The 18134-nt window shown below is 48.6% G+C and overlaps 1 protein-coding gene across 1 annotated transcript in view; it reads right to left on the bottom strand.

The window, feature by feature from the left end:
• The window catches only part of ATP10A (ATPase phospholipid transporting 10A (putative)), a 191462-nt gene that overhangs the window by 20617 nt on the left and 152711 nt on the right, over nucleotides 1–18134 (bottom strand). Inside the window, exons 5-12 of the mRNA XM_004372675.2 lie at nucleotides 17993–18124; nucleotides 16813–16943; nucleotides 14969–15221; nucleotides 11861–12078; nucleotides 10269–10463; nucleotides 8528–9086; nucleotides 3834–3937; nucleotides 3627–3753 (exon numbers count right to left, since the gene is read on the bottom strand). Of these exons, the coding sequence (XP_004372732.1) occupies nucleotides 3627–3753; nucleotides 3834–3937; nucleotides 8528–9086; nucleotides 10269–10463; nucleotides 11861–12078; nucleotides 14969–15221; nucleotides 16813–16943; nucleotides 17993–18124 (1719 nt within the window). The remainder of the gene's footprint in view (nucleotides 1–3626; nucleotides 3754–3833; nucleotides 3938–8527; nucleotides 9087–10268; nucleotides 10464–11860; nucleotides 12079–14968; nucleotides 15222–16812; nucleotides 16944–17992; nucleotides 18125–18134) is intronic.

Below are 18134 nucleotides of genomic sequence, written 5' to 3'. Positions count from 1 at the left end.
TTTTTGAGCATCACAATGAGATAGTAGAGTTCAGAGTCAAGCCAGGACCATCATGGACCCCTGTGCTCAGAGGCCAGGTGACCTTTAATGGGGGGGGGGGGTTCTACTAACTGAGGAGTTCCAGATGACATTTAGACAAATTATCAAGAACACTGGGTAAGGAAGACAGAACGTCGTCCTTTGAATTTAGCTTCTTGGCCAGAACATTATGGAAAAGAGAATGTTGAGAACACAGAGTGAATGTCAGTCCTTTCTGCTGCAGATATTAATTTGTGGTTCTCTGAGGCTATTTCATACAAGCACCTAAGAGAAAAGATTTAGAAATGGGCATTTGGCTTTTTTAAAAATTATTTTTATATTTATTTATTTTTTTAAGGGCATTTGGCTTTGAAATATTAAAATATTAACAGCTTACTTCCCTCTTCTCAAAAATGAAGCTGAGGAATAGAAACACAGAGCCCAGCAGTTCTCTGTCATGGATAAGGCTGTGGGAATACAGTGGCTCTGGTTTTCCCAAGCTCAGGCCTCAGCCATGTGAATCACAGACACCCCAGGTGGTAGGGGATAGTCAGTGTTTAACAATTGGCTTGGGGGAAGAGGCTGATTTGTTGCATTTGACTATCTCCATGGTGTAACTATGCCCACCTTGGCTGATTTCAACCTACCAACATGGCGTAAAAGGCTTGCAAAACTCCTGAAAATTTATTAGTGGGCACTGGCCAGCGGATATGAGCTCAGCTCCAGCACACTGCAGGCACCCTCTGGGGAACAATCCAGTGGTCACTTAACTTACCCACCTGAGAGCCATCTTATACAACCCCAGAGGAAATGGCCTACATCAGAATTCTGAACAATAGCCAGGGCACTGACCTGACCCCAACAGAAAGAACTAGAACAGGGATAATATAAAACCTTGCTTTTAGATGTGTATGCAGTTGTCCAAGTGAGAATGACAGAATACAAGCTAGGAAATTATTCCTGTGAAAAAGACCTGGAGGGGAGGGGTGAGTTGATCCCAAGTTCAGTATGAGCCTCAGGAGTACTAGGACTGCTAAAAACTTAGGACATGTTAAGAGGAATACAGCATCCAGGCCAAAGGAGGTGATGCCATGTTAGACCACCAGAGAGCATCTGTATGAAGAGGCCAGCCAGGGTATAATCGGCAGGGAAGCAGTGACAGAGATCCCTCCCTACCCTCTGCTGAATGCTGGCCTCCTGCACTGCAGAACCTGCTGACATCAGTATTATTATCCCCGCCCAGTGGGTGAGGAAACAGATGCAAAAGAACTGAACCACTTGCTCAAGGTTTCATGGGCAGTGAGTGGCAGGATCAAGACTGAACAGAGAGCCAGGACTCTCAGACGCTTAGAGGAGGAATGGTCAAAGTGATTGAAATGCACATTGTCAGCAGGCAGAGTTGAGGGCTCACAGTCAAGTCTTCACGATTAAAGTCTCATCCTGTGGAAAGGGGAAGAGATTTCCTCTGTGTTGCCCCAGACGGTGGGGCAGCACCCACGGGGAACAGGTACCAGGAGGCAGATCTCACTCCACTCAAGAAACTGGAGTTGTTCAGGAAGAAAGCCACCCCAGGGGGAGAACCCCAGGGAGTGAAGGGATCAGAGGGGCTGGTCACAGAGGCGACAGGCAGGCCAGCACTGGGACAGGGAGCAGGACACACTCCCATCAATGTGGACAACCTTAGCTCCAGAAATAAAAGCCTGGTCGCCAAAAGAGGAGACCCTGGGTGGTAAAAACGGTTAATGCACTTGGCTGCTAACTGAACATTTGGAGGTTCGAGTCCACCCAGATGCACCTTGGAAGAAAGGAATGGTGAGTTACTTCTGGAAAATCACCACTGAAAACCCCATGAAACACAATTCTACTCTGACACATGTGGGGTTGCCATGAATTGGAGTCGACTCAACAACAGCTGGAAGCCTAAGAGAAGCACAGACGTGTTTGAAGTGCTTCATTAATTCACACCCAGTGATACTGCTCTTTATACCCTTGGGCCTCTACATTCTGGGGCTTTCTGAGTAGTACATGGCCTCCTGTGAGACGTTTCAGGCAAAACCGAATATTACATAAAGTGTGTGTGTGTGTACATTAAAACAAACAAACAAACAAAAAAACCATTGCTGTTGAGTTTATGTCAACTCATAGCAACCCCACAGGACAGAGTAGAACTGCCCCACAGGGTTTTCATGGAGCAGCTGGTAGATTTGAACTGCCAAATGCTTAACCACTTGCACCACCAGGGCTCCATGTGGTCTACATTATACTATTCTATATACTAATAATATTAATTAAATTCAATTATGTATTAAGTTAGATATGTCTATATGATGTCTCTCTATATAATATCCCAACTCCTTTGCCCAGGAAATAGGACCAAATGAATCACAGCCTTTCTGTGTCATATGAAGGAGGTGAACTCCCTGCCATTCTGTGCCTCGTAAGTACCACATGACCCACGGCAAAACAAGACGGGGGTTAGATCGTGTATAGAATTGTTATAACTCGCCCCTTGTGAGGACACACTGAGCATGTTATGCAAAGTTTCAGCTGTACCTCCAAAACTGTATTTTAAAAAATACAAATGCAACAGAAGAGGAAGAAGAGTCAGGAGTAGGAGGAGGAAATGGAATGTGTGGCAAATTGCCTGCATGAACAACTGCACCCTTTGCCATGAGACCAGAAGAACTGGATGGTGCCAGGTTAACATAACTGAACATTTTGATAAAAGATTCTATAGAAGAATCCTGATCAAAAGGGGGGAAATGCAGAACAGAATTTAAAATTCTCATGGACTCCATATTTTCTGGAGCCATGAAGGTTGGATGAATGAACCCTTGAAACTATTGCCCTGAGATAATCTTTAAACTTTAAACCATAAATATCCCCTGAAGTCTTCTAAAAACAATAGTTTAGCTTAACTAGTAAAGAATGTCTGCCTCGAGCACTGCGCACTTAAAGATCTATCTATATAGCATCAAACTGACAACAGCAACTCGAAAGATTAGATAGAAAACTAAGGGGTCAGGGAGTTTATGTTAATGGGGAGGAAAAACTCAGAAAAGGAGGGTGAGAATGGTTGCACAACTTGAAGAATATATTAGTGTCACTGAATTATACAGTAGAAATTGTTGAATTGGTGTATGCTCTGCTGTGTATGTTCTCAACAACACAAAAAATATTTTTAAAAAGATAAAAAGGTATTAACAGGAACTATGGACATATTTTAGTAAATTAGCCCATTTTTTTCATCCAAGGGAAATCTGGGAAATACTTCTAAGAGCAATAGGTAATAGTTTCAGGGGGGAAAATATTCTTTTAAACCATTGGTAGCTGAGAGGTCTTCTCCTCGCCCACATTTTTTGGTAGGAAAGCGTTCCCTGTGATGCTGCAGTTGGGCAAGGCTTAGGGGAGGTGGGTCAGCCGCTGGTGTGATACCCGGCAAGGCCATGCAGAGTCCCGCAGGAGTAAGCTGCCTGGAGAGGGGACATCAGATAGAGGCCGGGCGGCTCCTCAACCCACCTGGTGATGACATCACAGTCACTGACTGTAACCCCCCTCCCCTCCAAGCCATCTGTGCAGACTCAGCATGCAGCGGCAAGCACAGTTACCCAGAAGGTGCAGGTTAGTCTCTAGGCGGATGGCTGACTGGAAGAGAAGCTCCTCGCGGTTGTCCAAGGCAGACTCTGCTTCCATGTGCCTTTGTAACCAGCAGGCATACTCCTCCTTACTCAGGACCTATTACAAGTGCCTGGTTAGTGCCATCAGAGGCTGGACCAGCCACCCAGGAGCCACCAGAGGCGTTAGCCTTCACTCACCCTTCTGGCGATGCACAGTGTGCGCAGGCCCTCCACGGCATACACGTTGAGGTAATTCTGAGTTCTGCTTTGGATTTTCTTCTGATGTCTTCCTCTGGCATCATCTAGGTGGGAGTACAAGCAGAAACACTGATGAGTGAGAACAACGGAGCCAGCAGAACGCCCTCGGGCTGCCTCTGAAGCCGGGGACTCTGCAAGCGCTTTCTTCAGAAACTCGTCTGAGATGAGGTTTGCACAGCTCTCCTTCCTCTGGACCGGCAGCTGGGCGCCACTGCACTGGGCAGCCTCCCAGGCAGCGCGATCCCAGGTGCTGGGCAGGAGGTCCTGCCCTCCCTGCGTCCCGCCCAGCTCCCATGGAGAATGCCACAGTTTCAAATGTGTTATTATAGAAGTCTGCTTTTTTTTTTTTTTTTAAATACAATTTTATTCTAAAATAATTGTGTTCTTCACATCCTGCATGTGTTTGTGTACACGTGCTGGCGTTTGTATATGTGAGCGTACGTGTGAGTGTGTGTTTTCGTGTTTGACAGGTAGGGGACAGGAAGGAAGTGGGGCAGAGCTATGCAAAGCATTTGAAAATATTGTAATTGCTACAATATTTCATCATCATAAGCTGAAAAGGAGGCTCTTAAAAGCAAGTCAGACCTAAGTGAAATATCAAAATATAAAGTTTCTGAGGGAAAAAGCAGAGGTGTGGACCATCCTATTTATCACCAGAAGCAGCTTTGTAACAATAACAAAAACAAAGTCACAGTGAGGGTAGCAGGAAACTCTGACAAGCTGAAGTGAGTAAGCTGAGTGAGACACAGAGAGGACATAGAAGGTGTCCCTGTGGTTTCGGGCTTTAAATACAAAACCCTGGAACTGCTACATTGAAATGAGAGATACTCAAAACAGCAGGAATCCAGTGTGAACTTGGTGCCATGTAATGCAAAAATACAAAGTATTGGGATAAAAATTCTAATCTGATTTAGTTGCTTCAAATGTTGGTTTAGAAACAAAACAAAGAAGTGTTTTGTCTCCTTTAGCTGACGAAGAGATCAGCTGCCAGCTGCCAGGCATCCCCTTACCTGCATCCTTTTCTGTTTGCCTGCCTGGCTGCTGGCTACCTATCTGGAGGGGGCTGACCTTGGAGCCTCCCCACAGGCTGGCTTGTGGCAAGGTCGAAAGCCTCCCCAAACCACTGCTTCCCGGGGTCAACAACCCTGAGGGAGAGCCAAAAAGCACATTCATTTCTGCTTGTTAGAAGGGTAAGTGAGGTGTTTAGGAGCCAGGGAGGAATCGGCCTCCCCACTTTCCTGCCTCATTCTAGCTGGTGGCAAAGCTGGCATGTGAGGCCAGAGTTTGTTGCAATTAATTAAACAGGAATTTCACAACAGCATCCTTGGTGGCCGTGCTTTACTTCAACCACCTTCAGTAAGGTTGGAGAGACAATCCAGAGCCAGCCACTCAGGGGCACTTGGGAAACATCACGTCACTAAGTTTATCCAGAGTCTATTTCATCACTCACAAACAGCACACACGTCCACGGAGAATTCAGTGTGAAAATGAGCCATTATTTAAAAAAGAACTTCAACAAAATGTGTATGTTCGGCTGTTTCTGGTATCCTTTGTGGAGTCCCTCTGGATGTGTCACTGGCGGATGCCTTCAGGACCATCCCAGGACCTACAAGGCCCTTCTACAGCTTCTGTCTGGGAAACCGTTGGGGTCTCTGAATCTCCTGATCTCGACTTGCCCAATGTTTACATAACTTTAATGTCAATCTTCCCTATCAAAACCCGACTTCACACACTGCTAGAGAATTCCCAGAGGAAGGGGAGACAGAAATAAACAGCTTATTTCTAATCTGTCCCCATCAACGTCACGGCTTTAATAATGTAAGAGCTAGAGCAGTGTCCTCCTCCCACTCATCTCTTACTTGCAGCGGATTTCAGGCCCTGCTTTGCCTTATTTGCAGCAACCTCCATACTGGTGTTTAGTTTCTCCCAAACCAAGCCCGTTGCCATCGAGTCAATTCCAACTCATAGCGACCCTGCAGGACAGAGGAGAACTGCCCCATAGGGTTTCCAAGGAGCGGCTGGCAGATTTGGACTGCTGACCTTTTGGTTAGCAGCCCGATGCTTAACCACTGCGCCACCAGGGCTCTGAGTTTCTCCGAGGGACCCCCAATTCCAGCTGGATGGTGAGCACAGGATGCTGGCACAATAGCAAGGCTACCCTAGGTAGAGGTGTAGGGCAGGTGGGGAGGCTGCAGGGCTGCAAGCCCGCACTGGGACCCCACCCCGACCATGGGGTTGACTGTTAGTCAGAAAAGGGGAGGGGGTGCTGCTCCCTTCCCACAGTGCCCACAGGCTCTAGTAACCCCATGAGCGGTCTCCCTGCCTTGCAGACATTACACAAGAGAAGTCTGGGGGAGGGGTGCTCCCTAAGGGCTAGACTGTCACTTACTGTCCCCTCCCTCTGCCATGGCCCCTCTGCCCCTGAGCAGTGAGGAACAGGTACAGGCTGCCATAATGTTCTTACCACTCTGGTATATTGTGAGGAAAGCAGGGACAGTACAGTGAGCAGTTCATAAAACTACATTTATTCAATTTAAAGGCATTCATTATTCTGGGATGTCCTGGTATTAAGGGGTAGGGTGGGAGGGGCATGCTAAAATATTTTTCTTTAAGAAGTAATGGTATTGGTGAGAGTTTTGATAAGACTCTTGTTTGGTTTTTGTCTATGAGTTTGATTTTTTTTGTTCATTAAAAAAATGCATTGTTGAGCAAAATAAAAGTGTCATCAGTTGTCACAGTTCCCCTGGTTGCTTCTGTTTCCTCTGCAGTGGGAGGGGGGTCTCCTTTTGCCCCCTCCTTGACCTTGCATGCAGAACTGGTCTGGGCCCTTTACCTCACGGGTGCCTGTGGTATGCGGTAAGGCCTGAAACACGGGAGTCCATCACACTGTGTGTACTGCCGAGCTGCAGGCTACAACTGAGTCTCTGGGTGGTACAAAAGCTTAAGGAGCTTGGCTGCTAACTGACAGGCTGGAGGTTCAAGTCCATCCACAGGGGCTTTCTAAGAAAGTCCTGGCTATCTACTTCTGAAAAATCAGCCACTTTAAACACTACAGAGCACAGTTCTACTCTGACACACACGGTGGTGCCATGAGTCAGAGTCGACTTGATGGCAACCCGTTTTTTTTTTTTTTGGTGGCTTAGGACAACTGGAATTCTTTGCAATAGAATGGAACCTACTGGGATAATTTCCATAATTTTTTTTCGTATGGATGTAAACAAAAATCGAATTTCAGAGTAAAGCCTCTTAGAATGCAGAATCGGCCCTTTAACTGGGTTCTGTGTTCACTCTGGGAGGCACTGCAGTGGACATGAAAGGGAAAATCCTGCCCTCTGCTAGGTTAGCACTAGGAAAGAGCTTCCAAACTATTTTCAGAGATACATTTGCAAATTTAGCTCAGCTGCCTTTTGGAGGTAGCAGTCCTGCGATGGGGAAATGGACTGCCTGTTCGCAAATATCCTCAATGACCTTTCTCACGTCTGAGTGTGCTGGGAGTCCTTTCCTTTAGCACCTGAGATTATGGGCTTCAAGGACAGGTGTTACTCCCTCACTCTGTCCCAGAGCTCAGGAAGGGCCTACACAGTACATGGATTCTCACAGAGGGTTGCGCTATTGCCAGGATATGGCAAACTGGACAGCTGCTTGCCTGGCCACGCTGGCGGTGCTGGGCAGCTGGAGCCCAGGAGGCCCACCACCCATCTGTCAAGGCCTTCCTCATCTCCCTTCCCACTTCTCTCCCCCAGAGGTGGGATGTGCAGTCCTCCCAACCTCCCAGTAAGGAGGTAGAGGGGTACCAGGTTCATTTAATGAGTGCAGGCCCATGGAGGTGAGCCCTTCCCTCCCAAAGGCATTTGTAGCTGGAACAAGATGCCGGCCCTTCGGGAGGCTCAAGTTCCACCCACTGCAATCGGTGGTTTCAAACTCCTGTATTTTAAGCCCCACGTTACACAGACCTCTGGTACATAGAAGAGACCTATGTGGAGCTACTCTGCCTGGAGCCAGAGCAGACGGTGGGAGGGAGGCCAGCAGACCCAACTTCACATCCCCCCAGATCCTCACTGTGGCCTGAGGCAGTGCTACCAACAGGCTAAAAGTCAGGGCCTGGGCCTCAAAGTTGCCTTCAGGTCCAAGAAATCACAGGGCAGGAAGGAATCCTCCAGAACTTCTGGTCAGAATTACTTAACCTTCATTGTTGATGTGCTATGCTTCATCCCCACAGTGATTCCAACCCTGTCGTTCAAGCCATTGTGGTGACAGCGGGTGGGTGGGGGCCCAGCCACTCCTCCAGCTGCGGCAGCGCACTATGGTTGGTCTAGGCCCCACCCGTGTTTTCTAGTCAAACCCTTCAAAAGAGTAAACTGTGATGCTGAAAAGACAGGCAACACTCTGCCAGATTCTGCCTCAGAAAATGATGATGAGAGGGCCTTCCAGTCGCCCTCCAGTCTGTTCTGACACATGGTGACCCCCGTGTGTCAGGGTTTTCAATGGCTGATTTGTTTTGGAAGTAGATCCCCAGGCCTTCCTTCCGAGGTGCCTCTAGGCACGTTCCAAACCCAAAAGAAACCCATTGTGAGTGGGTGTTGACTGCCCCTTACCCGGTCGGAAAGCACTGGTGCGGGCTGGTGAAGAGGTACCTGAGGTGCAGGGCAGCAGGAGGTCCATGACGGCAGAGTCGGCACCCTTAGTGTAGACGTAGATCTCCTCGGTGAGAGGATGCCGGATGACAACCGACATCCTCTTGCGGATGGAGTCGAAGCCTAGCGTGTGCAGCAGCTCAAAGGTGAGCCTGCCCAGGTGCGGCAGCTCCACCGACACCTGGTCATGCAGGCGGTCCACAAGCGCGCAGTTGTAGGCGCGCGCCGCGTACACCAGCGCCGCCTCGTCTGGGCTTTCGGCCTCATAGCGCAGCTCACGCTCCTCCCGGCCGCTAAGCGCCCAGCCCGCCGCTGCCTGGCCGCGGAAGCCATTGTCAGTGACAGCGGGCGCGCGCGGGCCCAGCCGCTCCTCCAGCTGGAGCAGCGTGCTGTCGTTGGACAGGGAGGACAGGAAGCTGGAACCGGACTTGTGGGACGACCTGCTGGTGGCCAGACTCCCGATACTGCTGCAGCTCAAGGCTAGGCGGCTGGGCGTGAACCTGCGGAGGAAGTCCTCGATGGTCTTCACGGGGGACTTGAGCTCGAACCGCACCCTCACCTGGAAGAGTCAGTCAGAGGGTAGATATGGTAGGCGTAGTGTGCCGTGGGGCCCCACTGTGTCTCTTATGGGTGCTGCCGGCACCAAGGGCTGGGTCTCAATGTCCTGGTGGGGGCGCCAGCACAGACGCCCTGGTGCCGCCCTGAACATGGCAGCCAAAGCCAGCACTCCTTCCTGAGACTGTCTGTGGCTTCTCGGCTCCACTTAGAAAAAGGTTAGGCAGTGTGCAGAGGGAGCGGTAAATGGGAGCTGTTAGTAATTTCTGCACACTTTTTCTCTAAAACTTCTGTGATAAAAACCAATCGCCATCGTGTCAATTACTACTCATGGGGAGCCACGTGTGTCAGAGTAGAACTGTGTTCCAGAGGTTTTCAACAGCTGATTTTTAAGAAGTAGATCACCAGGCCTTTCTTCCAAGGTAACTCTGGTGGATTCAAACCTCCAACCGTTTGGTTAGAGCCAACCATTTGCACCACCCGGTGTTGAAAACCTATGGAACATAGCTCTACTCTGACACACATGGGTCCCAATGAGGAGGAATTAGTATGTTTCTACTGCCGTAAGTAAACTCAGATTGTCAGTCCCTTTGCCTTGAATGCCAGCATTGGTACTGTTAACAGCATCAAACGCACTATGTGCCATACTCCGAGCTGAGCCTGTTCCACAAGTTCTCCCCACACAGCCCATGGCACAGACTGGGAGACTGAGGCACAGGGAGGGGGATTCTGCCTGGAGTCATCCAGCTGGTCAGCAGGAGAGTCAGGACTCAAGTCTCTGAGTCCGGGCTGCTAGCCCTCGTCCTGTCCTTGCTCCTGTGAGTCTGAGACCCAGCAGTTTCGGGACAGTTGTGTGTGCAGAGGCCAGGCCATGAGGATGCATCAAGGCAGCCATGGCCTCCCAAGGCTCCTGCATTCCCCTGCTCCACACCCCTCATCCCAGCCCTAGAGGGTGGCCACGCCTATCTGTTCTCCCCTATTTGGCCCCAGCTTTGGCCCCCAGTCCTCCTGCAGCCTATTATAACACCCCTGGACAATGGCACTGTTTTGTCCCATGTTAAGCTCCCCAGAGGCCATGCTGAGTGGGGTCCTGCATGTAGGCACAGGAGCTCGCCCCAGGAAGGCTGACCAAGGGGTGGTGAGGGTCAGGAAGGCAAGGGTGGTGGAGATGCTGCTCGGCACTTGCCTTCTGTCGTGGCTGATCGGGCGATGTGACAACCACCGTGTTGCAGATGGTGAGGGCAATGAAGAAGTCGAACACGTCGGAGAGTTCGGGCGAAAGGTGGGCCAGGGGGTGCTCCTGGTGCCTTGCAGCAGCCAGGTACCGGTCACACTCGCTCACCTTCTCAAAGAGCTTGGGGTCAGGTGTGATGTCTTTCTCCTGCAAGAAAATGGAGGTCCAGGGTGAGTCTGACCCAGGGACCCACCAACCTTCTTGGTGCTTGACTTGACTTTACGGCATACACAGGCTTTCACACATACAAGTACAAATGTGACATGTCATTTTATAATTTTAAATTTATGTAATTTTAATTGTATAACAGTATATAACATGTGTGAAGAGAAATGTATATATTCTTATTATAAAGATAACACACAAATAATAAACATGTTCTTATAAAATAAGGCATCTAAGAATAGAATATTATCATAAAATAATGTCTCATTTGCTAGAAAAATTTGCAAAAGTCACAGAAGAATATGGAAAAGTTAACCAATCTGTATCGCACCACCACACACTAATAACTATTTTTTGAAAAACATGTTTCTGTGTTTCCTTCCAGTCTTTTTTCAATACATTTAAATTTTACATAGTCAAAATATTTTTTACAGATTGGTAGTTTCCATTTTCTCTATGTCTTAAAAAATTATTTGAAAACACGCCTTTTAAAATGGAAGTAACATAATTCATCTGGCCTTTCCTTTATCACTGGATATTTTTTTTCTTTCATTGTTTAGCTGCCATAAACAACACACAGATAAACTTCTTCGCACATAAATCTTTGACTGAATCACTGAGTTCCTAGGTCAGAGTTTGAACGTTTCCAATACTCTTGACCCACATTGCTAAACTGCTGCCAGGAAAACTGTCCCAATACAGCCTCCCTCTTGCCCAGTGTGAGCGCCCCCTCCTGGTGCCCCGTACATACCCGCGGAGCAGCACCCGGGATTCCAGATCACCTCTGTTTAAATGGCAGCTTCTATATGGGTTTAGAAGAACGACGACCCACCACATAGTAAAATGGATTCTACCCATCTGCTGTTAAAACATTTTAGAACCAAAAGGATTTCTTAGAGATCATCACTCACTTCCAGAAATATCCGTAGTGTTTGGGCTGCTGCCAAAGCCAGGAAGAACTGAGGGTTATTGGATGGGGCTCACCTAATTAAGACATGTTTTTGTTGTTTGGCTCTCTTTCTCACCACACCACCTTGTTCTGAGGTTTCATCCATGTATTTGGCAGGATGGGCTTTCTCTCTCACTCTTTCTGGGTGGCTCACTGGCAGCCACCACCCTTAGAAACCTTGGCCAGTGTTTTGGAAAAGGCATAATTGTGGGGAGAAGGTTCTGGCCAGAAAAAACTGCTGCTGACTGAACCATAGCCAGCAAGTCAGCTCCCCCACTCCCGCCGCCCAGCCACATCTCCTTTTCATTGTAAAATACAGACCCTCTAATGAAGCAAGGAAATGGCAGTGGGAAGGGATGCCATGAGGCCCAGCTCTGACCCATGCACAGGCAAGCTGCCGTCCTGCCTGGCCCCAGGCCACATCACTCACCATGGGGCTGCTGAAGGCCGTGTGTCTGGACAGCACACTGGCCCTCTTGGCCTCGGCCCAGCTGCCTGTGCGCCGGTGTGACCGGGTACTCTGGCCCCTGTGCGGGACCCGGACGCTCTGGTGGCTCCCAATGCTGCCTCTTGGGGACAGCGAGGTGCCTCGGGGTGCCGCCTCCTCGTCCTCTGAGTCTGCCTCCTGGTACATGGCCAGGCGCCGGGCTGTGGGGAGAGGAGCATGGTAAGACATAAGGTGAGGCTCCCAGTGCAGTCACCACATCTGAACCTAGTCACTAAGCCTTGTTTCACAAGAGCTTCCACCACCTGAAGGACCGGGACATTCTCATCTAACTGCACCCTCTTACAGCCCCGTTTCACAGAGAATGAACGTAAGGAACTTCCTACAGTCACATGACCGGGGTGGGGGGGCAGAGGAAGGTGGCACCCAGGCTGTGGATGCCAGATCCCGGGTCCTGTCCATGAGGCCACTGTGGCCACCCCACCTGTCAGATGGGCAAGCAGGTATGGGCAGAGATGGGCTCTCACAGACAGACCCTTCTGTTCACTTAGGGCCTTGGGACACATGGATCAGGCAGACAGACAGCTGAAGGAAGGCAGGACAGACTGCAGAGGCTCAAGGCTCTGTCCTCTATCCCAGAGATGCTGTGCGTCTCCCTTCCAGTAGGGAGAAATAAGGGGTCTCCACCGAAAGACTGCCCTCACTCTATGAGAGTACCTGGCACAACACCTGTGCTGGGGTGGAAGGCACCACTTGCACGTGGCCCCGTCCCTCCCACGGATGAGGCAGTAAGGAACAGGAAGGAGCCAGGGCTGGAGCCAGGGTCTGACCAGCAAGTGAAGCCCCCTAAGAAGCTCTGCACTTGCATTAGTCCCCAAGGGCTGCTGTAACAAAATGCCACATGCAGGTGGCTTATAATGACAAATTCATTCTTTCACAGTTCTTGAGGCCAGAAGCCCAAATTCAGCACATTTGCAAGGCCATGCCCTCTCTCTGCAGGCTCTAGGGGAAGATCCTTCATTGTCTCTCTCAGTTCTGGTAGCCCTGGGCACCCTTGGCTTGTAGCTGCAGCCCAGCTCCATCTCTGCTTTCATCATCACAGGGCTATCTTCCCTACGTGTGTCTGTGTTCGCCTCTTTTATACGGACACACTTGGACAGGATTAGGACCACTCTACCGCAGTTTGATCTCATATTAACTCAACTGATAACATCTACAAAGTCCCTACTGCCAAACGAGGTCACATGTACCAGGTTAGCACTTAGGGCTCCCTTTTTGGGGGACACAATTGAATCCATAACAGGGCCCCTGGTAGTGCTGCTAAGCACAGTTCCCGCCACCATGGTGAGTGCCCAGTACACCATGAGGACAGGTGTGTGGGCACTGCTGGGCCCATTCAGGGATGGCTCTGGGCAAGTTTTTCTGGCTTTGCCCAATTAAGACAATTTGTTCATCACAGGTGAGCAGCCACGAGACTACTCATGAGGCTCCCTCGCTGCCAGTAAGTCTTTCCTAAGAAGCTCTATGGCAGGCCCAGCGTGGGCAGGAGCATTGTGTCATGATACAGGGTATGAAAGGGGCAGCAGGGGGTTCAGGATCCAAGAAATACCATAATGGGGTCTGTCATGCAAACAGTGTTTCTGCAGCCCTACTCTGTGGTCCAGGCCTTCCAATTCATCACCTCTCAACACACATTTCTTTAGAGAGGAGAAAAATGGGGCTAAGGAAGGGGAAGTCACCCGCTTGTGCTCACAAAGCCGAGCACCTGCTAAACCAGGATTCCAACTCAGGAACTTCCAGTTCCAGCAGCAGAAACTACCCCCCTATATCCCACCAGAGAGGGGAAAGAGGGAGTGAGAGAGGGGAGAAGAAACAGAGAGAAGAGGGAGGGAGAGGGGAAGGACATGGAGAGGAAGAGGAGGAGAGGGAGGGGGACTGGGTGGAGTCGGAAATAAAATGTTAAACAAAGTGCACAAGTTCCTATGCCTTGTTTAATATGATTGTTTTAATTTTATAAGGAGGAAGTTAACGGATGTCATGATAATCTTTGTTTTTATACAACTCACACCACTCTCATTTCCAATAGGTTCTTCTTGCCAAGTCTTTCTAAATAACAGCTTCCTGTTAACCCTTCCCCTGTCCCCCATTTTAGACTTGTTTCTGTTTCCCTGGTGTGGTTTCTTTGGGGTTCTCAGATGCTGCTGCAGGAAGGAGAGTGACCCTGGTTATACAGCCGGGTGTTCCTCTGGAGGTGCTCTGTGGCACAGGGCCCTTATCACAGCACTGCTCCTGGCTCTGGGTGCTGGCTCCGGTCACACCAAAGCTTATGAAGCTGAGGGTCCCTAAGATTCAAAGAGGCAGCACAGGCACCGGGGCGGGGGTGTGGGGGCTGGTGTCTGAGGGGTCATTTCTAGCTCCCACAGATGGTGTGTCCAAGGAAAAGACTGCGCCATGAACTGCCCAACACCCTTCCAAGAACTTTCAGCTGGTAACAAGAGGACAGATGGGGGACAGCAGAAACATCTCTTTGCCTCTAGATGTGGCAGGGAAGCAATCTGGAGCTTCACAAGTGAGCTCCCCAAGGGGGTCCAGTTTGGGTGCTGCATTTGTTTGGTAGAAAACATGTGTTTACACTGATTCTCATCACCCCAAACACCGCAGTGATTCTGACAAGGGGGCCTCACCTGAGACTCCAGAGTCACTTTAACGGCTACATCTATGCTTATTCTCCCTCGAAAATCAGTAACCCCTGGGAGACTATGTGTGTGTGTGTGATGTGTGTGGTGACGGTAGTGTGTGTGTGTGTTCTGTGTGTGTGTGGTGGTGTGCGTATGTGTGATGTGCGTGTATGCAATGTGTGTGTTGGGTGTGTGTGTGATATGTGTATGGTGTGTGGGGTATGCAATGGTGTGTGGGGTATGTGTATGTATGTGTGTGCTGTGTTGTGTACATGTGTGTATGATGTGCGTGGTGTGTGTGTATGTTTGTGGTATGTGTGATATGGGGGTGTGTGTGGGTGTGCATGCAGATCTGAATACAGCAGCTTTCTCGTCCAGGCCAGCATGGAAACACCGCCCACATGCTCAGACTCACCATTTGCATCATGAGAATATTCTATTCCAGACACAGTGCATCTTCGGAAAACCATCTTATTCTCAGTTAATGTGCCCGTTTTATCTGAGAAAATATACTGTATCTGCCCTAAGTCTTCCGTGATGTTCAGGGCACGACACTGCAGCTGTGAGTCAGTCTCTTCGTCATACAGCTGTACATCCTGGTTAATAAAGTACACTTGACATACTTTGACAATTTCAATGGAAACATATAAGGAAATTGGGATCAAAACCTATAAGACAAAGGCACACAGACATGAATTACCATGTGGATCGGGGAGCTTCAGAATTAGTCCAATCTAGTTAAATAGCAAATTACTACAACCACAAATAAGCAGAGACTGTACTGTACCTTTAAGAGCTTAAATAGTTTGGTTTAGAGTCAACAGTGGGAAAGTACTAGAGTACTGGCAAAGAGGTTAAGCAAGGACAGCCTACGGTGATGCTGCAGAGCGGACTCCACTCTGTCTGGAGGTGATAGCTTGGAGAGAAGCAAGCGCTTCTGTATTACTAAGTTGTACTTGAGAGAAGCTAGGAAAGGAAAGAAAGAAAGGAGAAAACACACAGTGTACAGTCAGAGTTCTCATAAGCATAGTCACCTCGCACCATGGTGGCACTGGGCCCCCAGGCTTTCTCTGTGCTATCCACAACAGGAAGTTGCTGCATCCCCCTCTGACATACCCCAAAGTTCACGAAGCAGCCGCACACAGAAAGACAACCTTTCTGATGCTGGCTGTGTTTTGAAGGGCAATTTCTGGGATCTTGTATAATACAGATCAAAGGGAAGAAGGTTTTGAGAAAAATACGTATAGTTATGCCTTGATAATTTGATTCCACAAAAGTAATGTTTAAATTTTTTTTTTTAAGAGTAATAGTATTGAAGTGATGGGTACGGGTTCAGAACATCATACCCCAAATAACCACATTCTCTGGATTCTCTGGTAACTTACAGGTGTTAAGGAAATACCTGGAATAGTACCAACTCAAGGCTAGAAAAAAATCTGCATATATAGTTCTATCATATGAAGCACATAAGATTAGACAGAGTAGAGCTTCCTTCTTAGGCAAAGCCTGGGAAAATGTCCTCTGTTTGATACCCTTTTTGTTCCCAAGAAGGATGGCGGTGACCCTCACTACCCCTTCTCACCCCTTCAGGGCTCTGGGTCCCTGTGTACTCCTAAATAGGTCTTTCTGGGCATAGAGTCTCAGTTAATGACTAGGCATTGTTGAGGAAGCACGTGAATGAATAGTAATAATAATAACAATAATAATAACATCAGTGGCAGCTAAATGCAATGTGATATCCTTAACTGAATCTGGAACAAAAAAGCACAATAGACAGATTAGTGAAACTCAACTGCAGTTTGGAGCTTTGTTCACAGCAATGCACCCACGTCAGTTCCTTAGTTTTGACAACATCCCTGTACCTTAAGATGTCAACTCCAGGAGAAGCTGGGTGAAGGGCGTATGGGAACTCTCTGTAGCAACTTTTCTGTAAATCTAAGACTCTTCCAAAATAACATTTATGTTTTAAAAAAGTAATTGAATGAAGAAACAACAAAACCAAACAAAAATGATGATCAAAACCCAACCCTCAAAGACATACGAATTCTAAGAACAGCAAAGGAAAACTTTTACTTGAAAATCACCCGAGAAAAAAGCCTGTTGATAAATTAGGAGCAAAAATGAAGGGTAACATTTTAGGCAAATGTATTTATGATCCTCCCAGATGCAGAACTTAGAGGAATTTCTTAGCAGAATATGATGCCTTCAAGTTCTCTTCAGAAAAGTAAAGCACTTACTGTATGCACTTAGGACTGTTACCTGCAGAACTATTATCATTGTCAAAAATGAGTAAACCGCGGCTATGACTGGGGACAAAGAGCTGCCATCAGACTCAGGGACATCAAACAAGGATTTCTTCTCTTGATACCGCCACATCCAAAGTCCATGTCCTGTAGTAACGTTTAAAGAGAAATGTCATTCGTCCAGCAGAAAACTAAGAACACTGCTGGTGTAAATTACCACAAAACCTTAAGATGACTTCCTTGATGTGAGCACATGTGGTTTTCTTAGCCTGCCTTGCCACATAAGAAAGCAAAAATACCAGGACTCTTGGCATCCAATATCACATTGCAGGAAGGAGCTGAGACTTGGCTCCTTCCTCACAGTGGTTTCCCGTTGTTGGAACCAACTTGTACCACTGGTGAGAACACGTGTGTATGTGGGCTAAGTAGGCAGCTGGCACATGAACCCACAGAAGGGACTGTTCCAGCATGTGTCTCAGAAAACACCAGTCTCAGGAGATGCTTGGTAAAAAGATGGCCAGGAGGTGCTGACCCTGCCTACTAGTGTCCTTTCTTGGAGATACACTGGAGGCTGTCTGCCGGACCCCACATCTATTGGATAAGAAGGACCTTCTCAAACCCAGGGGGTGTCCTTTTTTGGCCAATGAGCTCTGACACCACATCACATACCACGGGGCAGCACCTTGCACTTGACTGCAGTTGGGTGGGTGACGTACTGTGGGTATTACTGGGGCATTGCACGCTTGCTTCCAAGGTATCACGGCCGCTCTGGGGGCAGCAAAGTCTGTGGAGCACCAATGCCTACACACGACATAAGTGCTCGCCCCTTCTTAGTATCCTAATGATTTTTCCTCTTTTCATGGGGTTCTTGTTAGTAGCACTTTGTGCTTCTCCTGCTATTACTCCTAGTTCATGGCCAGTTCACTGGCACTTCTTGTATGGAATCATTACTACTGGTGCAATTACGCACTCCGCCATCCAAAAATTTGCCAGTTAGAAAGATGACGTTACTCTGCTGAGACCTTTCTTCTGGGCATCTCCTGCTCATGCCAACCTCCCTTGGGGTCATGTCCATGAGAAACGTTTGACTTCTAGAGTAGTGGATCAGGACAACCATTGCCAACCCAGCAGCCCTCTCCTGCAAGGCATGCAGCAGAGCCCGCCCATGGACTTGCTCCTCAGCCTGGAGGACTTACCGACAGCTGAGAACAGAGACATGCAGACAAGGATGAGGACGCACCAGAGGACATCACAGTTCATCTGTCGCTCCAGCTGGCTACGCTTATAGCGGGGCCCATTGTTGTTGAGCAGAGCCTTGGTTTCGTGTCCTGTCCAGAG

Source organism: Trichechus manatus, unplaced genomic scaffold (genome assembly GCF_000243295.1).
Source record: "Trichechus manatus latirostris isolate Lorelei unplaced genomic scaffold, TriManLat1.0 scaffold00019, whole genome shotgun sequence".
Classification (NCBI taxonomy): domain Eukaryota; kingdom Metazoa; phylum Chordata; class Mammalia; order Sirenia; family Trichechidae; genus Trichechus; species Trichechus manatus.
Note: the sequence above shows the minus strand (reverse complement) of the source record. Positions and strands in the feature narration are given on the sequence as shown.